The 22,130-nt window shown below is 46.2% G+C and overlaps 1 protein-coding gene across 11 annotated transcripts in view; it reads left to right on the forward strand.

The window, feature by feature from the left end:
- The window catches only part of MX1 (MX dynamin like GTPase 1), a 34,586-nt gene extending 13,219 nt beyond the window's left edge, over positions 1-21,367 (forward strand). For 10 of the 11 annotated variants that reach the window (XM_063720792.1, XM_063720787.1, XM_063720790.1 and 7 more), the window contains exons 9-17: positions 484-622; positions 1,484-1,682; positions 3,545-3,623; positions 5,173-5,295; positions 5,718-5,859; positions 8,844-9,002; positions 10,883-10,959; positions 12,348-12,596; positions 20,681-21,367. In XM_063720792.1, coding sequence (XP_063576862.1) covers positions 484-622; positions 1,484-1,682; positions 3,545-3,623; positions 5,173-5,295; positions 5,718-5,859; positions 8,844-9,002; positions 10,883-10,959; positions 12,348-12,596; positions 20,681-20,911 — 1,398 coding nt within the window. In that variant the 3' untranslated portion in view covers positions 20,912-21,367. 11 annotated transcript variants of the gene reach the window in all.
- Positions 21,368-22,130: the final 763 nt, after the last annotated feature.

Raw genomic sequence — 22,130 nt, forward strand, 5'->3', positions numbered from 1 at the left:
CAGGGAGGCTGCGATGAGCCATGATTGTGCCACTGCACTCCAGCCTGGGCAACAGAGCAAGAATCTGTCTCAAAACAAAAAACAAAACAAAACAAGCAAGAAAGAAATAGGTATAATGATATTTTAGTATCAGTGAATCTTACTTTACAGATTAAAGATTTAGGGGTGAAGTGGTGTTTTTTGGCCACCATTTTTCATTGTGACCATCAGATCTGAGGTCTATGGGGTTAATTATCTGAAACCTCATGGTTTTCCCTGAGCCTATAGCTCTGTGTCTGCTGCAGATAATTTATTTTCTCATAATTCCAGCTTGGTAGGTACCTCCAGGGTTGCATTTGTGGGTTCATTTCTCCAAAGTTACTTCTTTTGGGGGAAATACGCCTGGGACTCTTAGGGCCTGAAGCAAGTGCAAGGTCAGGACCTGCCTCACCTCTCACTTGCCTTTGCCGTACTCACGAGTCACCTCCTCTCATTTCCTTACAGATCAAGACACTCATCAAGAGGTACATCCAGAGGCAGGAAACGATCAGCCTGGTGGTGGTCCCCAGTAATGTGGACATCGCCACCACAGAGGCTCTGAGCATGGCCCAGGAGGTGGACCCCGAGGGAGACAGGACCATCGGTGAGAATGGGGGAGCCCCACTGTGCTCGGTGAAAATGGGGGAGCCTGCCTGTGCTCGGTGAGAGTGGGGGAGCCCCACTGTGCTCAATGAGAATGGGGGAGCCCGCCTGTGCTCGGTGAGAATGGGGAGCCTGCCTGTGCTCGGTGAGAATGTGGGAGCCCCCCTGTGCTCGGTGAGAATGGGGAGCCCTCCTGTGCTCAGTGAGAATGGGGGAGCCCCCCTGTGCTTGGTGAGAATGGGGAGCCCGCTTGTGCTCAGTGAGAGTGGAGGAGCCCCACTGTGCTCAATGAGAATGGGGGAGCCCGCCTGTGCTCAGTGGTCTGCCAGTGGGCAAGCATCCCTCCAGTCTCCATGGGCTTTGCTCAGTGGGGACCTGCCTCCACTAAGACCTGCTAAGGGAGCAGGTTTGGTGCCCACCAAGGCCAAGTGAAATGAGCTACTTTTGACTCTCGCTGGATGGGTTGCCTTGTAAGCCTCATCTACTTGCTCAGAAAGGCACAGTGGGCTCGGAAGCAGGGCAAACTCAGGAGGCACATGGTACTCATTAAGAATGCATTTGAGATGGGATTTCCATAACTCAAGGGATAAACAAAACGTGGCGTGTTCTACAGTGGACCCAGGTGAAGGAGCTTGGGGAGAGCCACACGCTGTTCTGGGAGGCATCCCCGCCTTCACGCGGCTCGTCGTGGAGTTCTTTTCTGGAGTGGGGCGCCACTGGCCCCATGGTTCTGCAGGGGCCATGGCCTGTCCTCAAGCAAGGATGGGAGGAAACCTTGGGAGGCCGGGGGCGTGAGCGGTTGTTCGTTCACCTCTGCCTCGTGACTGGGCACGTTCTCTCCCCAAATACATCTGGCTCGCAGGAATCTTGACGAAGCCTGATCTGGTGGACAAAGGAACTGAAGACAAGGTTGTGGATGTGGTGCGGAACCTCGTGTTCCACCTGAAGAAGGGCTACATGATCGTCAAGTGCCGGGGCCAGCAGGAGATCCAGGACCAGCTGAGCCTGTCCGAAGCCCTGCAGAGAGAGAAGATCTTCTTTGAGGACCACCCATATTTCAGGTGCGCTTGCCTGGGTTTCATCATGGATCAGTCCAAGCCCAGGATGTTAGGCCTTCCTGGGGACAGTGGCGGCCATCCCACAGATGTGTGGAGTGTGTGTGTGTCTGTGTGTGTGTGTGACTATGCTTGTTCCCCAACAAGGACTATGGAATTTAGCTAGAAAAATAGGAAGGGGATTACAAAATACTGCAAGAAAAAAAAAAAAAAACTAAAAACCAATCAAAATAGGGAGAGAACAATGTACAATAATTTACATAGCATGGTGCTGGAACCATATTTTATAAAAACATAAATAGAAGAGAATAGGAAAAAAGTAGAAATCCCAGAAATAGACCCAGATATATATATTTGACACATGATAAATGCAGCATTTCAAATCAAATAGTGGACTATATCAGCTTGAGTATCTATTAATGGTGTTGAGATAATTAATATTTGGGGAAAAATTAAAATACTGCCCTTACTTACCTCATTATACCAAAATAGTTAAAGTTTAAAGTTAGATATTAAAAGGAAGCAATAAGCATCCCAGAAGAAAAGGTAGGTGAATAGTTTATAAGAATTTTCTATCCCTCCTACCAAAAGTGACATTTTTTAAAAGGAAAAGACTTGATAAATTGGTAAGATTTAAAATGATGAGACTATGTAGAGTTGTAAACATTCTTGCATTCAGTTCTCCCAGAAGCCTACAGAGAGCCATTACTCAGAATTCCAGGAACATCAAATGGAAACTTACATGCTGTTCTGCACATTCACAATTGCCAGAAGATGAGATGACTCAGTGTCCATTGATGGATGGATGCAGAAAGCAATGTGGTCTGTACAAAAACATGGAATACTTTCAGCCTTAGAAAGGACATTCTGACACATGCTACAACCTGGATGAAGCTTGGGAACATTCTACTAAGTGAAAGAACCCAGTCATAAGAGGACGGATACTGTCTGATTCCACTTAGCTGAGGTCCCTGGAGTAGTCAGATTCATAGAGACAGAAAGAACGATGGGTGCCAGGGGCTGGAAGAGAAAGAATGGGCAGGTAGTGTTTAATGGGGCCATTGTTTCAGTTTGGGAATATGAAAAGTTCTGAAGACAGACAGTGGTGATGGTTGCATAATAACGTGAACGTACTTAATGCCACTCAAGTGTACTCTTAAAGATGGTTAAATGGTCAATTTTATGTTATATGTATTTTACCACAATTTAGAAAAATTGACAGAGAAACTGAAGCTTAGGTATGAGTATACTCTCACAAAAAGGCACAGAAACTCATGCTTCACTGCTGCCTTTATCTTAAAATGTCCTATAAAATGTGGGAAACCCTGTAATAACTCACTCTGTGAGCACGAATTTGGATCGAGTGAGAAGATGCTTGACTTCCTTCCTCCAGACAGCCCATGATTTAAGTTTTTATCTTGGACAAGATATCTTGTGTCTCTTCTCCTCAGTGTTCTGCTACCCATTTATCTCAATATGCTTCAATGTATTCGTATGAAGATATGTCTGTATCCATTATGATTACCTACACATATTACACATAGAAGGGGGTATGTGTTATAAAAACATATCTATACCTGTCTGTGTATTTTTGTGATGACCAAGTCTATAGTCAAACACCATGATACACATTTATTATATCAGCTGGAAGGGCTCATTCCATATCATTGTTTAAATATCCTAGATTGCTAAAATTCAGTCATAATCCTATTCAATCCAATTCTGCGTATTTGCTGGGTACCAATTGCAAGACATTCCATCCAGTTGTAAGCAACTGAAATTTGCCTTGACTTTTGCCAACAGCAAAAAGGCAGACATGCGTGTTCTGGCTATATCAAGGTGGAAATCGGTCCTGTGTTCTCTTCTAGGGATCTGCTGGAGGAAGGAAAGGCCACAGTTCCCTGCCTGGCAGAAAAACTTACCAGCGAGCTCATCACACACATCTGTGTAAGCACGGGCAGAACTGTGGGTTCTCTAAAAAGAATACTACGAACACAGAGCTGAATCTTGCTGGCTTCTTAAACATCACTGTACACACAGATCTTCTGAGGATCTTGTTAAGATGCAGATTCAGATTCTGTGGGTCTGGAGTGGGACCTAGAATTCTGCATTTCCAGCAAGCCCCCAGACAATGTGGATATTGCTTTTCAGGGGACCACAGTCTGGGGGGATGCTGATAGACTGTATCTACTGGGCCAAAATAAAAATTAAAATCTTATGCACAGGCTACTAACTCTTCCTTTCTCATTGACAACCACTATTATAATGTCTTAGTCATTCTAATGAACGTATTTTTTAACTTCTAAAAGCTTTGTAAAAGCTCTCTGTGGTTCTTTTTAAAAATCTGCCTGAATGTAGTCTCTTCCTTTTTCAAATTTTCTTTCTTTTCTTTTTTTTTTTTGAGACAGAGTCTCACTCTGTTGCCCAGGCTGAAGTGCAGTGGCGTGATCTCGGCTCACTGCAACCTCTGCCTCCTGAGTTCAAGCAATTCTCCTACCTCAGCCTCCTTAGTAGCTGGGATTACAGGTGCACACCACCATGCCTGGCTAATTTTTGTATTTTTAGTAGAGACAGGGTTTCGCCATGTTGGCCAGACTGGCCTTTTTCAAGTTTTCAACTCAGCACCAGAGTGCAAGGTCTTCCACGTGGTCCCCAGGAATGCGGGTGTAGAACGGGGTTGTTTCCAGCTGACCGTGATGAGCGCAGAGCTCTTTGGGGTCCCACTGTATGCAGAAAGAGGATGCTTCCTTATTAGATTCCCCACCTCGAGCAAGCCCATAGGGATTGATTTTTTTGCCTCTGCACCAAGTCAGGCTCATAGGTTCCCGTTCGAGTTTTCTTACCTAGACAGATGCCCTTGTGGCTGAGCCAGGCTCCATTGCTGCCTTCTCCTTGAGCCCCTGCCTGGCCACTGTTACTGAGGCTGGCCTCTGACTACCCCTCCCTAACTTGTGAGTCCACCGATACGTTTAAAGGTGCGGCTTTCGCATGTCAGCCGGCATTTTTAGATGTTTGCCATGGAAGGGTGAGCCAGCATGTGGCGTCAACCGTATTGTTAAAAACAGAAGTCTCTGATCACTTTTTATTGATTGCAAACAACATAAAAGTTGTTGAATCTCAAATTGCTCCAAATGTCACTTTTTCAGAACTTACTAGACAAGTGGATCTCTCCAGTCTCCCTCTGGAGAGTTTACCTAATATGACCACAGAGGAACTGCTCCTGGGTCACTCTACCAGGGCCCAGGACCCATGCACAATGGGTGCCTCAGTGCTGCTCATGAGGCTGCTGTCGCAGGAGTGGGGAAAGGGGAAGACCTGGGCAGAAAACAGTGCCCCTAGTGTGTGCCCTCCTGCCCCCCCACCCCGGGTCTGGAAAAGCTAAAGCCAGGAAGTCAAATGGCCCACACAGCTCCTCTGCAGAGGGAGGCCCAGGACCTCCTTCTCATTCTTTGTTCATCTTTATACATTTCCATTATTTTCTCTCCATTTTCCTCAGAAATCTCTGCCCCTGTTAGAAAATCAAATCAAGGAGAGTCACCAGAGAATAACAGAGGAGCTACAAAAGTATGGTGTCGACGTACCAGAAGATGAAAATGAAAAAATGTTCTTCCTGATAGATGTGAGTGTTGCCAGCTGCATGGAGCTGGAGAAGCACATGTCATGGTCAAAAAAGGGACCCTGGGCCTTATGTACTTCCTTCTTCACTCCCCCAAGGCTGATCCAAAGACATCTGGCCCATAGCACTCAAAGGGTGGACAGGGCTGAGGGAGGCAGGGCAGGGAGTGCAGGGTGGAGTCAGCAGCGAGGGATGCTCAGGCTGCATTGTGCCCACTCTGTCATGAGCATCACCCAGAACCCTAAGGCAGTAAGGGGTGGGATAGGACTTTCTGGTGCCAAAACCTCTTCTTTCCCGTGATCCACAGTGTCCCATAAGAAAGCAAAGAATGACTCTCCACCCTCCACATAGGCACGGCCTCCAAATGACCTTGACACTTAGATTTGAATTCTATCCACTTATACTGATGTTTTTCTTCTTGACAGAAAATTAATGCCTTTAATCAGGACATCACTGCTCTCATACAAGGAGAGGAAACTGTAGGGGAGGAAGACATTCGGCTGTTTACCAGACTCCGACACGAGTTCCACAAATGGAGTATAATAATTGAAAACAATTTTCAAGAAGGTGAGTGTCTTAGTCCCTTCTTTTGGGCTGCTACAACCGAATACCTGAGACTGGGTCATTTATAAACAGTAGAAACTTATTGCTCATTGTTCTGGAGGCGAGAAATCTGTTCTTAAGGAATCAGGAAATTTGGTGTCTGGTGAGAGCTTTTTCTCTGCTTCAAAGATGGCACCTTCTAGCTGTGTCCTCTCATGGGATAAGGGACGAACAAGCTTCCTCGGACCTCTTTTTTACAGGGGTACCACAGGCATACCTCAGAGATATTGTGGGTTCAGTTCCAGACAAAACGAATATTGCAATAATGCAAGTCACATAAACTTTTCGGTTCCTGGTGCATAAACAGTTCATTTATGCCGTACTGCAGTCTATTAAGTATGTAATAGCATTAGGCCTAAAAATATGTATGTACCTTAGTTTAAAACACCTTATTGCTAAAAAATGGCTGATACAGAAACAAAAAGTGAGCATGTGCTACTGGAAAAAAATGGTGCTGATTTGCTTGACATGGGATTGCCACAGACCTTCAATTTGTAAAAAATACGGTATCTGTGAAGTGCAATAAAACAAGGTATGCCTGGAATCCCATTCATGAGGGCAGAGTGCTCATAACCCAGTCCTTCCTAAAGGTCTCCTCTGCTGATACCATCACACTGGGGATTAAGTTTCAACATAGGAATTTTTAGGGGACACCAACATGTAGATCATAGCAATGAGTCAATAGCGTAGTAAACCTGATATGTTGGCTTAAGACAGAGAAGAGTGGGGCAGTTGGGGAGGACGGTCAGGATAACGAGCTAGTGACAACTAAAGCCACATTTGCTCTCTTCTATAGCACTGAACCCAAATGACCATCCACTGATGAATCGATAAGCCAACTGTCGTGTGTCTGTGTAGCAGTTGGCTTTGGCTGTCATAACAAAGTACCACAGACTTGGGGGGGCTTAAACAGTAGAAATTTATTTTCTTACAGTTCTCGAGGCTGGAAGTCCAAGCTCAAGGTGTTCGTGGAGTTGGTTCCTTCTAAGGCCTCTCTCCTTGCCTTGCAGATGGCGTCTTCTCGCTGGGTCCCCGTGTGGTTGTCCCTCTGTGTGTGTGTCCTCATCTCCTCCTACAAGGACACTAGGCAGATGGGATGAGAGCCCACCCTAGTGACCTGATTTCAATTTAATTACCTCTTTGCCTGTCTCCAAACACAGTCAGATTCCGAGTTTCTGAGGGTTAGGACTTCAACGTAGGAATTTGAAGAGGTCACAACTCAAACTCAGCCCATAATACCAAGCCCTGGAATATTTCCAGCCACAGACAGGCACAGAGTGCTGGTCCACAGCACCCCATGGATGAACCTTGAAAATGTCATGCTGAGTGAAAGAAGCCAGACACAAAGGCCACACGGTCTATGATTCCATTGATAGAAAATGGCTAGAACGGGCAAACCCAGGCAGGCAGAAAGCAGAATAGTGGCTGCCAGGGGCTGGGGAGGGAAAAGTGGGAAGTGATCACTGATGGGTGATGGGTATGGGGTTTGGGAGTTATGTCTGGGGATGGTTGCACAACTTTGTGAATATACTAAAATTCACTCACCCATACACTTTTTTTTTCTTTTTCTCTGGAGACAGGATCTCACTCTGTTGCCCAGGCTGGGATGCAGTGGCTCAGTCTCGGCTTACTGCACCCTCTGCCTCCCAGATTCAAGCGATTCTCCTGCTTAAGCCTCCACCTCCCTAGTAGCTGGGATTACAGGCACCTGGCTAATTTTTGTATTTTTAGTAGAGATGGGGTTTCACCACGTTGGCCAGGCTGGTCTCGACCTCCTGACCTCAGGTGATCCACCGGCCTCAGCCTCCCAGAGTGCTGGGATTACGGGCGTGAGCCACTGTGCCTGGTCTGAACCATATATTTTTAATAGAGTGAATTTTATACTATGTAAATGACATCTCAGTTAGAAAATATGGGAAAATATTTCCTGACTAAAAAAAGTGTTCTAGATTACCATTCAAAAAGGATCTCAAACCCTCTGAACTTCTGATGGGGCTAACTCTCTATAGTGTGGGCTGTTGGGAGTACAAATAATTCCAAAAGTTTAAAGAAAAATGCAGCATCTTACACAGTGAACAGTGCTACTGTATCACATTCATACAAGTTGATGTGCCTGGTTTACTCTGTTATCCCATTTGACTTGTAAACACTTTCTACACGTGGCAACACTTTCGACATATGAATATGTGATGTACTGTTAATTTCAGAAAGTGTTCATGCTCATTTCTAATGGGCGTGCAGTTGAGGGCAAGGAATGTATTATGGTACAATTTCTTTGGTAAAACTAAAATTGGATTCACAAAACTTCATACTCGAGTACGTTTTTAAGAAGGGGTCTTGGCCGGGCACAGTGGCTCACGCCTGTAATCCCAGCACTTTGGGAGGCTGAGGCAGGCAGATCATGAGGTCAGGAGATTGAGACCATCCTGACTAACACAGTGAAACCCTGTGTCTACTAAAAATACAAAAAAATTAGCCGGGCATGGTGGCAGGCACCTGTAGTCCCAGCTACTTGGGAGACTGAGGCAGGAGAATGGCGTGAACCCGGGAGGTGGAGCTTGCAGTGAGCTGAGATCACACCACTGCACTCCAGCCTGGGTGAGAGAGCGAGACTCCGTCACAAACAAACAAACAAATGAACAAAAAGGGTCTTACTCGAAGTTTCTGCAGGTGTGGGTTCCTGGCATCGTACCTGGCTCTGCACTCCCCTTCCTGAGATGACTAAGGAAAATTATCTTGAGATCTGGCTTGTGTGTGTCTGTGTGTGTGTGTGTGTGTGTGTGTGCAATCCCTGGATATTTTTAGTTTACCAGTTAGATTTGATTTGATACCACTTTTTCTTGCCATTTATATTTTCAGAAAATTTAGAACGGTATTGTGTTTAGAAAAATGTGCAAGATTATTTTTGTAAAATAATTTAGAGGTTTTTTTTTTTTTTCCTGCTATAGGCCATAAAATTTTGAGTAGAAAAATCCAGAAATTTGAAAATCAGTATCGTGGTAGAGAGCTGCCAGGCTTTGTGAATTACAGGACATTTGAGACAATCGTGAAACAGCAAATCAAGGCGCTGGAAGAGCCGGCTGTGGATATGCTACACACCGTGACGGGTGAGTGCTCAGTTTCACTTCTGAGCATTGATTTCTAAAGAAGGGAAAGGTTCGAACCAAAGCCAGCACCAAACTTCAGCACTTTCCTCCTGGGGCGCATCCCACACCAACGAGCAAACCTCTCATTCTCCAGATGCCAAGTTGGTGTTCAACAATTCGATTCAATTCTGACACTAACTACCCTGAGTCAGTGTGGACCCCATAGCTTAAGGGCTCAGTTCCACAACAGTGGCCCCAACTACAAATGCTGGTCACAAGTCCCAGGTCTCCCATTCTTCTGACGGACTGTTTATAAATCAAGGTTCTTGCAACCCATTCCTCAGGTCAACCAAGAACTCTGGAACACACTTCACTGACATTTACTGGTCTATTAGAAAGGATTTGATAAGGGGCACAAATGAAGCTATTGGAGAGGCACATAGCAGGGGCCTGAACACAGAAGCTTCTGTCCCCACGGCATTGGGGGCACCACCCTCATGGCACAGGGATGTGGTCATCAGCCAGGGAGCTCTTAGAACCCCACCGCTGAGAAGGTTTTATGGAGGCTTCATCATGAAGGCGTGATGGAGGATTGACTCAATCTCCAGGCCCTCCTTCCTCTGTGGAGCTGGAAGTTCTAAGTTTCTAGCCAAGGCTTGGTCTTTCTAGTGCCCGGCCCCAATCCTGAAGCTATGTAGGGGCCCACCAGGCATCATCTCTTAAAAACACGAGATACTCCTAAGGCCGGACATTCCAAGAGATGTAGGGGCTCTGTGTTAGGAACTGGGGACAAAGACAAAATATTTATATTTTTCCTATCACACCACACCTCCACCCTGCTCCACTGCTATGCTGACTTCACACTCAAAATAGGCTGTTTATTTGAAATCTCCGAGGAGTAAAGCCAATGGTCCCATAACTGCACGTGTAGACGTGTTTGGAGCCTTTTAGGGTGCTGTAGGAATCGAGGTGTGTCACGGATAGGTAGGAAACTAGATCCTACTGTGGATCCACTCCCTTCTTGAAATGCTTTGCTTTCTTGATTTTCCAGATGTTATTGAATCTCTTTTCTTCATCTTCTCCTTGACTGACAGCATCCTTACTTATACTTCAGCTGCCTCATCTTAGCAGTAATTAATAATCACTCATGGATCCATGAACTAAGGAGCTGGAGATCGCCTCAGAACAGCTCATTCAGAGGTGTATTTCCAGTAAAATTGACCTTTTAGCCCTAGTAATCATATACCAAAACCTGCAATCGTGTTGTTTTGGTCCATTGTAGACTCTTAACTCATTCCAGAGGAAAGTTTGTAATACTTAGAGCCTGATAGTCATAAAAATCAATATAGATATACCTATTTCTTTTTCTGAAATGTATGACATGGAGATCAATAAGAGGTTTTCAATCATAAAGATATTATACATTGTATTACAGTAAAATTCTGTGAGGAAGTAGAATAGAAATGAATTTCAAAAATAAAAGATAAATAATATAAATTTTTAAATCTAAATAAGAGCTTGTTCTTGTATTTTTTTCAAATGGATAATGTAGATACTCAAATTCCATTGATATATTTAAGAGTGATTTGACTTTTTATTAAGAGTTGTATTATAAAATATTAATATTTATAATTTAACAGAAATTACATTCTTTGCAACTATTTAGGATAAAAAGTTTAAATATCAAATAAACGTATGCCAGGGGTCATTTGCTTTTAAGATTCTTCTAGCAAGTTATTAAGCAAAAAGAGCACGCCTTCCTTTTTCATGGTAAAGAGAAGAAGGGAGCGGCGAGAGGGGAAACTTTACTTCATACCATTTGATCCTCATATTTTTTTTGCATCTTAGGAAGAGAACAAATGATCCTACCAATATTGAACTATTTTTCTCTCTTTGATTAGATATGGTCCGGCTTGCTTTCACAGATGTTTCGATAAAAAATTTTGAAGAATTTTTTAACCTCCACAGAACCGCCAAGGTAAAACCAACCATGTGTTATTAAAAAAAAATAATAATAAGCTTGACATTAGAAAACAGATTTCTTGGATAAGGATTATTTCAACTTTATTGTATACATTTAGAGCAGCAAATAACATCACTCACTAGTGCTTCTTCTGATGTTACTGGTGATGTCTGGTTAAAAGCAATAAAGGAGGGAGTGCTTAAACGCATAGAACAAGAGATCCACAGTTAGTGGAGAAGATTATCACATCTAAGGGCAATGGCTCCAAATCCAGAAACTCACTGAGGAAACTACATATAAAAATAGAATCTTTCTGGCCCGAGTGGGCACGATGAGCCTGTAATCCCAGCACTTTGGGAGGCTGAGGCCGGTAGATGACTTAAAGCCAGGAGTTTGAGACCAGCCTGGCCAACATGGCAAAACCCCATCTCTACTAAAAATGCAAAAAAGTAGCTGGACATGGTGGTGCATGCCTGTAGTCCCAGCTACTTGGGAGGCTGACACTTTAGAATTGATTGAGCCCAGGAGGCAGAAGTTGCAGTGAGCCAAGATTGCACCACTGCACTCTAGCCTAGGCGATGGAGCGAGACCCTGTCTCAAAAAAAAAAAAAAAAAAAATCTTTCCATCCAGAGTGAGGAAAGAGCCTACAGGAAATGAGCCTGGGGGACAGACTGGGCCAAGAGACCAGACTTAGCCACTCTTAGAAACAGGCATCCCCGGCACAGATGAGGAGCCTGGCCCCATGATTCACCAGCTGGAGGCCTTGGGATGTGCCACTTCCAGCCTGTGCCCCTGACTCCTCATTCATAAAATAAGACTAATAAGGCCTTCCTCAGAAGGTCGAGATGGACGTGGAGTAAGATGTTTAGGATGCACCTGCCACTGTGCACTGTGCCTCTCATCAAGGCCTGGAGGGTCCAGGGGTGAAGTTTCTCCTCCTCAGGTTTTGGCAACCAGTTTCTCTAAACCCCGGAAACGTAAAACAGAATTTGTCTGACTTAAACATGGCTCCCCTGCTCATCCCTGTGGATTATCCGATGGATATGACAATCCTCGCCATCAGATATAGAAGCCCTTAAAAGAGAAAGGAAAGAAGCTGAGTTACGGGGCCTGAAAGCAAGCCTGTGCAAGTCCCCAGGCCCCGGGATGGGGGTCCGGCCCATCTGTGGCTCAAGCCTCCTGGGAAGCTCTGACCCTCAGCCAGGGCTAGAAACCTGCCTTAGAAACACCAGGGCGCTGCCCAGAGGGCGTTCCGGGAAACGTGCCGTTTCACTCACATTGGGTAACCTGGTGTTTACGGACTTCTTACCTATTTTCCTGTGACTCAGGAATTTGTGTCTTGAGGGAAACTGAGTTGTGTATTTTTTTTTTTTTTTTTTTTTTTTTTTTTTTTTTACTGTAGTCCAAAATCGAAGACATTAGAGCGGAACAAGAGAGAGAAGGTGAGAAGCTGATCCGCCTCCACTTCCAGATGGAGCAGATTGTCTACTGCCAGGACCAGGTATACAGGGGTGCGTTGCAGAAGGTCAGAGAGAAGGAGCTGGAAGAAGAAAAGAAGAAGAAATCCTGGGATTTTGGGGCTTTCCAGTCCAGCTCGGCAACAGACTCTTCCATGGAGGAGATCTTTCAGCACCTGATGGCCTATCACCAGGTACGTCTTCGCGTGGTTCAGGATGGCAGCTTCCATTCTTTCCTTTTCTTCTGAACGCCTCTCTCTTTAGTCTTGCTCTCTCTGTAGGTGACGTTGGTCAGCTCTGTCGTTTACCTCCTTGTTAGCCTCCTGTATTAGTCCATTTTCATGCTGCTGATAAAGACATACCTGAGACTGGGCAATTTACAAAAGAAAGAGGTTTAACGGATTTACAGTTCCACGTGGCTGGGGAGGCCTTCTACCATCATGACAGAAGGCAAAGGGCACTTCTTACCTGGCGGCGGCAGCAAGAGAAAGAATGACAGCCAAGTGAAAGGGGTTTCCCCTTATCAAACCGTCAGATCTCATGAGACTTACTCACTACCACGAGAACAGTATTGGAGAAACTGCCCCCATGATTCAATTATCTCCCCCTGAGTCCCTCCCACAACATGTGGGAATTATGGGAGTACAATTCAAGATGAGATTTGGGTGGGGACACAGAGCCAAACCATATCGCCTCCATAGAGGCAGCTCAACCTCAGACAGAGAGATGGTGGCTTTAGAGCCACTGACATCTGGTTTTGATGGCTGTCTAGCTCTGGCCAAGTTACTTAACCTCTCTGAGCCTCAGCTTTCTTTGTAAAATGGTGTCTCCTCATAGATTTCTAGTGCATACTCCAGGAGATGAGTGTGGATGATGATAATGGATTGGTAATGGAAAAGCCAAACTCTGTTAAAATATTTGAAAGAGGTTTATTCTGAGTCAAATATGAGGGACCATGGCTCTGGGAACAGTCTCAGGAGGTCCTGAGGAAGTGTGCCTGAGGCTGTCGGGATGCAGTTTGATTTTATACATTTTAGGGAGGCAGAAATTGTAGGTAAAATCATAAATCCATACATGGGAGGTGTACTTGCCCTCCCTAAAGAGGCAGGACACCTTGAAGGAGGGGAGCTTACCGGTCGTAGGTGAGTTCAGAGATTTTCCGGTTGGCAATTGCTTGAAAGAGTTAAACTTTGTCTACAGACTTGACATCAATAGAAAGAAATGCCTGAGTTAAGGGCAGTGTTAGAGGCCAAAGGTATGTAGATGAAGACTCTGGGTAGCAGCCTTCAGAGAGAATAAATGGTAAATGTTTCTTTTCAGGCCTTAGAGGCAGCAGGCTCTCAGTTAATCTCTCCTAGATTCAGGGAAGGCCTAGAAGGGGAGAGGTCTGACTGCATTAATGGAGATTCTCTACAGGTGTGAATTCCCCACCACAGAACATGGCAGGGCCATTTCGATCTGTTGGTCCTGTTACAGCCATTTCAAAATATGTCCAAAAAATATATTTTTAGGTAAAATATTTGTATGTTCTTTAGGGTCTGCAATCTGTCTTGTGATGCTATACTAGAGTCGGGCTGGAAAGTAAGCCACTTTACACTGAGTTCATGAAAACTCATCCAAGGAGATTTTATGGTTTATGGGGTGTGTGTGACTTAACCCCTGCCTCACATGACTTTATAATATGGTATCTTACTACCACAGAGTCTTTTTGGCCAGTCTTATGATCTCAATTTCAACCTAAACTCCAAAAGAGCCTGGCTTCTCTTCCTGTTACGGCCAGGAATTCAGATTTTCTGGTTTCTCTGGGGTCCACTTGGCCAAGAGGGGGTCTGTTGAGTTGGCTGGAAGGCATAGGATTTTATTTCTGGTTTACAACAAGTTCCTTAGTGCAGCATGGGAATGCATGGTAGCAGACTAAATGGAAGCTATCTCGTAGACACATGCTTTGGTTGATACTGCATGATTCAGATAACCTGAAGTACCATCTAATTCATCCTAGGGAAGGAGGCAGTGAACACAGGCACAACTCAGGTAGAGCCCTTGGGATGTGTAAACACCTGAGGAGGTAAAGCAAATTGTAATCTCTCGGTTTATCAGATGTCCCCATTGCCTTACTATTTGGATGCTTTAAAGCAGTGCCTCTCAAACTGCACCCAGCACAGGGGCCTCCTGGAATCTTGTGGAAATGCAGATGCTGATTGCGGGTCAGGATGAGGCTGAGATTCTGCCTTTTTTTTTTTTTTTTGAAACCGAGTCTCACTCCATTACCCAGGCTGGAGTACAGTGGCACAATCTCAGCTCACTGCAACCTCTGCATCCTGGGTTCAAGCAATTCACCTGCCTCAGCCTCCCAAGTAGCTGGGATTACAGGCACCTTGCCACCATGCCTAGCTATTTTTGCTATTTTTAGTAGAGACAGAGTTTCACCATGTTGGCCAGGCTGGTCTTGAACTACTGACCTCAAGTGATCTGCCTGCCTCGGCCTCCCAAAGTGCTGAGATTACAGGTGTGAGCCACCACGCCCGGCCTCTGCATTTCTAACGGGCTCTCAGGGGTCGCCATACTACTGGATGGAGGCCACACTTTGAGCAGCAAGGCTCTAAACCGAGGGTCAACATCGATTCCTCCAGACACTGGGAGCTGCACGCACGTGAGTGAAGCCAGTTAAGGGGAAGACAGGCATGCACATCAGCTTCTCCTACAGCCAAGCTCACACCTGTCTGCTGCTTCCACTGCCTCCTAGAATGAACAGTTACCTTGAGAGTAGGTGAGGCATACACATGCACAGAATCCCAACAATAGGATGAGTGACAATGACAAAGGAATCTCTGAGCCAAGCAGCTCCCCGGACAGAAGCAGCCCTTCTCCAGGTTCATTTCTGTCCTCCGAGGCTGATTCATGCACTCAAAAGCTCCCATGCATATACATTTTATAATGGTTTTTACACAAAGGTTAGCAGAGGAGTGGAGGTGCTGCTCTGTACCCTGCCTCTTTTGCTGTACCTGGGAGATTGTTCTGCCTCAGTTCTGATGGGCCTGCCTTGTTCTTTTCAATGGCTGCTGAGTATCCCATTTTATGGATGTGGTATATTGAGCCAGCTCCCTTTAAGCGGACAGTTTGTTCGCAGTCTTTTGCTAATGCAGGCGTGTTGCTGTGAATAGGCTTGTTTGTATATCATGTATCTGGAAGCATCAATTCCCAGAAATGAGATTCCTGGTACATTAGGATTGTGCAGGGAAACAGAACCACAGATATATGTATGTAAAGAAATATATTTCAGTTAGGCATGGTGGCTCATGCCTGTAATCCCAGTACTCTGGAAGGCTGAGGTGGGTGGATCTCTTGAGGCCAGGAGTTTGAGACCAGCCTGGCCAACATGGCGAAACCCGATCTCTACTAAAAATACAAAAAAATTAGCTGGGCATGGTGGCCCATGCCTATAGTCCCAGCTACTTGGGAAGCTGAGACATGAGAATTGCTTGAACCTGGGAGGCAGAGGTTGCAGTGAGCCAAGATCACACCACTGCACTCCAGCCTGGGTGACAGAGCGAGACTCCATCTCAAAAAACAACAACAACAAAAACAAACAAAGAAAAAACAGAAGGAAAGAAAGAAATATATATATATTTCAAGGAATTAGCTTCTGCCATTTTGGGAGCTGGCAAGTCCAAAATCCCAGGGCAGGTCAGCAGGGAGAGCAGGCCAGAAATTACAGCAGGAGCTAAGGCTGAGTCCACAGGCAGAATTTTTTCTTTTTAGGGAAACCTCATTTTTCTTCTTAAGACCCTCAACCGATTGGATGAGGCCCATCCACATCATTGAGAATGGTCTCCTTCACTTAAAGTCAGTGGGTTACACATGTTACCCACATCTATAGAATACCTCCGCAGCAATACCTAGATTCGTGTTTGATGGAATCACTGGGGACTCGAGCCTAGCCAAGCTGACACATGAAACAGACCACCATCTGAGGAAAGGATGGCTTGTCTTAGACTGGTAAAGATGACCCAGAGAAGGCCTGCTCCATCCACACTGGCCAGTTTAGTCTGTTGTTGGTTTTTTGTTTTTTTTTTTTTTTTTGGTGACAGAGTCTCACTCTGTCACCCAGGCTGGAGTGCAGTGGTGCAATCTCAGCTCACTGCAACCTCTGCCTCCTGAGATCAAGCGATTCTCCTGCCTCAGCCTCCTGAGTAGCTGGGACTACAGGCACGTGCCACCACACTCAGCTAATTTTTGTTTTTTCAGTAGAGACGGGGTTTCACCATATTGGCCAGGCTGGTCTTGAACGCCTGACCTTGTGATCCATCCACCTCGGTCTACCAAAGTGCTGGGTTTACAGGCGTGAGCCACCCTGCCCGGCCTTGTTGGGGTTTTTTGACAGCCTAATAGGTGAAAATGACATCTCATTACAATTTTAATTGGCATTCTCTTATGACAACAAGGTGGGGCATCTTTTTGTGTGTTGAGGGTTATTTCTATTTCTTCCTCAGCAAACAGTTCATCCAGGAGGAGCTTCTCGGTGAGATAGTAGACCTCTGCAATTTCTGATGCAGACGATCTGCATTTTGTCATTTGCTTTGTCATTTTTGTCTATGGTTGTTTTAGACTATGCTGAAGTTTTCTAGAGCAGAAAACTCGAGTTGGATTTGGACCTCAGTGGTTTTTGCCATACTTTAAAAGGACTTTGTCTCCCTGAGATGATAAATGAGGTGGACAATATTTTCTTTAAGTAATTTCTTATTTTAACTGTTACATGGTACCTTTGGTCCATTTGGAGTTCTTTGATGTCAAGAATAAGGCAGGATCCAGATGGCAGCAGAGGTCCCAGTCCCATCCTGGAAGGGTCGTCTAGTTCCCGCTGGTACTCCACATGCCCGCTCAGGCACTCACTTCCCCTCTGCGTTGGGTCCTGTCTGCATCCTGTCTTCAGCCCTGTTTTCCTTCTTTTCATCCGTCAGTGTCACCAAGGTCACACTGGTACATCACTCTCTTATGTTTTACCATCTAGTGCAGCCAGCACCCCCACATCACCCTCACTTTTTCTTTCTTTAAATTGTGCAGAAATATTCATCATGTCTATTTTGCCATCTTAACCATTTTGGGGTACATAGCTCAGTGGCATTAAGTACATTCATATTGTGCCAGCATCACCAGCAGCCACCTCCAGGACCCTATCACCTTCCCACGCTGAAACTCTGTCCCCATTAAACACATTCCCCATTCCCCGCCCCTGAGTCCCTGACAGCTACCATCCTACTGTCTGTCTCTGTGAATTCAACTAACCTAAGTACCTCATAGGAGTTGTGACTGGCTTACTTCATGTGGCATGATGTCCTCATCCAGGTGGTAGCAAGTGTCAGAGTTCCACGCCTATTTATTTATTATTATGAGACAGAGTCTTGCTCTGTCACCCAGCCTGGAGCACAATGGTGTGATAGCTCACTGCAGCCTCCCCCTGCCAGGGTTCAAACAATTCTCCTGCCTCAGCCTCCCGAGTAGCTGAGATTACAGGCGTGTGCTACCACACCTGGCCAATTTTTGTATTTTTTATAGAGATGGGGTTTCACCATGTTGGCCAAGCTGTTCTCAAATTCCTGACTTCAAATGATCTGCCCGCCTAGGCCTTCCAAAGTGTATTATTATTTTTAGAGACAGGGCCTCGCTGTTATTGTCCAGGCTTGAGTGCAGTGGTGTGATCCTAGGTCACTGCTACCTCAATCTCCCAGGCTGAAGCCATCCTCCAACCTCCGCCGCCCAAGTAGCTGGGACCATAGGCGTGCACCACCACACCCGGGTAATTTTTTAATTTTTTGTAGAGACGGGGTGTCCTTGTGTTGCTCAGGTTGGTCTTTGAACTCAACTTTGATGGCTCAAGCAGTCCTCCCACCTCAGCCTCCCAAAGTGCTGGGATTACAGGTTCATTCCTTTTTAATGAAGGCAGAATACTGTTTCGTTGATAGATATACCACATTATTTTTACCCATTTATTTTATCCGTGGATACTTAGCTTGTTCACCTTTTGGCTGTTGTAAACAGTGCTGCTAAGAACATGGGTGTCCAGTTATCTGAGTTCCCACTTGTTTTTATGTAGAGATGTTCTGCCTCTTTGTGTTTGTACAGTTTCAATATGAATTTCAGAATTAGTGTATCCAGTTTCTCATGAACGAGGAGAACTGCTGCTGTATGTACTGGGTTTACATTCACTGAATAGCCCTCTGTGGGGAGAGCTGATGTCGTGCTGACACCATGTCTTTTTCTAAGAACATCTTCAGTCTTTCCGGTTTTTTATTGAATTTTTTTTTTTTTTTTTTTTTTTTTTTGAGACAGAGTCTCGCTCTGTTGCCCAGTCTGGAGTGCAGTGGCTCGATCTCAGCTCACTGCAACCCCCATTTCCCAGGTTCCAGCAATTCTCCAGCCTCAGCCTCCCAAGTAGCTGGGACTACAGTTGCACACCACCATGCCCTGCTAAGTTTTGTTGTTGTGGTGGTGGTGATGGTGGTTTTATTGTAGAGATGGGGTTTCACCATATTGGCCAGGCTGATCTCGAACTCCTGACCTCAAGTGATTCACCTGCCTCAGCCTCCCAAAATGCTGGGATTACAGGTGTGAGCCACCATGCCCGGCCCTAGTCTTTCCGGTTTTTTTTGTTGTTGTTGTTGTTGTTTTTGTTTTTGAGATGGAGTCTCGCTCTGTCGCCCAGGCTGGAGTGCAGTGGCCCGATCTCGGCTCACTGCAAGCTCCGTCTCCCAGGTTCACGCATTCTCCTGCCTCAGCCTCCTGAGTAGCTGGGACTACAGGTACCCGCCAATACGCCCGGCTAATTTTTTTGTATTTTTAGTAGAGACTGGGTTTCACCGTGTTAGCCAGGATGGTCTCAATCTCCTGACCTCGTGATCCACCTGCCTCGGCCTCCCAAGTCTTTCCGTTTTTAACGCTTCCTTTTGCCGGGGCCTTAGGAGTATTTTAAAGTTTTCTTTGTATAAGGTGCACATCTCCGAGGTTTATGCCTACATGTTCTCATTGCTGTGTACTGTAAAGGGGTTTTTCTCCCTTTATGTCTCCTGTTTGGTGGTGGTAGATGCGATTTTGGTATATGAGCTTTAGATGTATCAGTGCCACACCTCACACCCCTGCTGACTCTTACTGTTTGCAGCAGTTTTGCAGCTGATTCTCATCAGTTCTCCTGGTGAGTACTCACACTGTCTGCCCCCGTCTGGGGCTCTAGCATTGCCCTGAATGCCTGCCTTCGGCCTGGTCCTGTCTCCTTCCCCCCATGTCCAGGTGGTGACTACCCTGCCTCTCGGTCACTCTGGTCACAGAACACGGATCGGGAGTTCTGCCTCAGTCTCACCAATACTGAGTGCTTATTACATGCCTGGCATCTTTCTAAACTTGCATCCTTTAACCCCTTTAAGCTTTTTAAGAACCCCATGAGACCAGTGCCTCACATTAGCCCTGTTTCATAGAGAAGATACCAGAACCTTGCTGAGGGACCAGTACACTGCAACTTCCTGAGAGATCCACCCATCCTGGGAAAGAAAAAGTTTTGCTAATAGGTGGGACCTGGGGAGGGAGAAAGGAAGTGGTAGAAAATGTCTACATGCGCGTAACTCGGACAGCTCCATTTTGTGGCTTTTGAAAGCCCAATGTCTTTTCTTGAGTCATTTGGTGTTGATTAAAAAGAAAAAGAAACCTTCAAATCTCTTTGGCAGGCTTGTAAATAATTTGGAAATGCAGTTTTTTTCTTTTTTTTTTTTGAGACGGAGTCTTGCTCTGTCGCCCAGGCTGGAGTGCCGTGGTGCAATCTCGGCTCACTGCAGCCTCCACCTCTGGGGATCAAGTGATTCTCCTGCCTCAGCCTCCCAATTAGCTGAACTACAGGCTCATGCCACCACACCTGGCTACTTTTTGTATTTTTAGTAGAGACGCGGTTTCCCCACATTGACCAGGCTGGTCTGGAAATGCAGTTTTTGCACTGTCTGCCTGCCTACCTTTATAGAGCATATTTTGCCCTCTTCCATCAGAGCTACCCATTTAATGGTCAGGAAAAGCAGGTGGGAATATGACTCATAGCTGGGACATTCTCTGCACTGTGCATAGTTCCTCTCTACCACCACCATGGAGGAGACTGATGGGTTTGAAACCCAGGGGAAGGTCCTTGCCCTGCGAGGGTCTCCCTCATTGAGAATCTGGATCCCCTCATGTGCACATGGTGAGGTCAGAGTCCCCTCCTCACAGTGTCCCCTCCATCCTCCCGTGAACTGTTCTTTCCTTCCAGGAGGCCAGCAAGCGCATCTCCAGCCACATCCCTTTGATCATCCAGTTCTTCATGCTCCAGACGTACGGCCAGCAGCTTCAGAAGGCCATGCTGCAGCTCCTGCAGGACAAGGACACCTACAGCTGGCTCCTGAAGGAGCGGAGCGACACCAGCGACAAGCGGAAGTTCCTGAAGGAGCGGCTTGCACGGCTGACGCAGGCTCGGCGCCGGCTCGCCCAGTTCCCCGGTTAACCAAGCTCTCTGTCCAGCCCCGTAGACGTGCACTCACATCGTCTGCCCCCGTTCCCGGGTAGCCACTGGACAGACTACTTGAGTGCTCAGTAGTCAGACTTGATAGTCAGTCTCTGCTTATCCATTAGCCATGGCGATTTAGCAAGAAGCTGTGAGAGCCATTTGGTTTCCAGCATGAAGACAGAGCCCCACCCTCAGATGCACATGAGCTGGCGGGGATGAAGGATGCTGTCTTTGTACCGGGAAAGGGATTTTCAGCCCTCAGAATCGCTCCGCCTTGCAGCTCTCCCCTTCTCTGTATTCTTAGAAACAGACACATGCTGAGCATCACAGCTTATTTCCTGGTTTTTATAAGATCCCTTCACAAACCCAGTGTTTTAGGGGCATGAGTGCCATGTGTGTGAGTCCTGTCAGAGCCCTGTCTCCTCTGTTTGTAATAAACTCATTTCTAGCAGACACTGTTCTGCCATGTTTTGTATTTTGGCGAGAAGCCTGAAACTAGCAGGTAGGGTGCAGTGGAGCAGTCGGCGCTAAAGCTGCCCTCTGTGGCGGGGCCAGGTAGGAACAAGCAAAAGAACAGGGTCTGATGATTTCCCAGAGACTGGAGGGAAATGGGGGAACACACTTTAAAAAATGAAACAGAACATGAAGCCAGCGGTGCTAACTCTTAATAATGTGCATTGATCAAATGTCCAATTTGTTGAGTCACTGGGTACCTGGCGTGGAGTTGAAAAGCACAAGGCCCCGTCAAGAAGTGGTTGCCAGGCCAGGTGCAGTGGCTCACGCTGTAATCCCAGCACTGGGAGGCCGAGGTGGGTGGATCACCTGAGGTCAGGAGTTCGGGACCAGCCTGACCAATATGGTGAAACCCCGTCTCTACTGAAAATACAAAAATTAGCTACGTGTGGTGGCATGTGCCTGTAGTCCCAGCTACTCGGGAGGCTGAGACAGAAGAATTGCTTGAACCCGGGAGGTGGAGGTTGCAGTGAGCCCATACTGTGCCACTGCACTCCAGCCTGGGCTACAGAGCAAGACTCCATCTCAGAAAAAAAAAAAAGGTTTCCCAGTGAGACTTTACCTGCAGAGGCTGTGGCTGGGGGAGTGGTCTAGGAAGCAGAGAAGGCAGAACACTAACCTTGGAGGAGAACCCTACTGAAGTTCTCTTTGGTCTAGCCTGCTGGGGGGAGGCTCGAGCCACACTCCTACGCCCTGACTCTGA

Source organism: Pongo abelii, chromosome 22 (genome assembly GCF_028885655.2).
Source record: "Pongo abelii isolate AG06213 chromosome 22, NHGRI_mPonAbe1-v2.0_pri, whole genome shotgun sequence".
NCBI lineage: Eukaryota > Metazoa > Chordata > Mammalia > Primates > Hominidae > Pongo > Pongo abelii.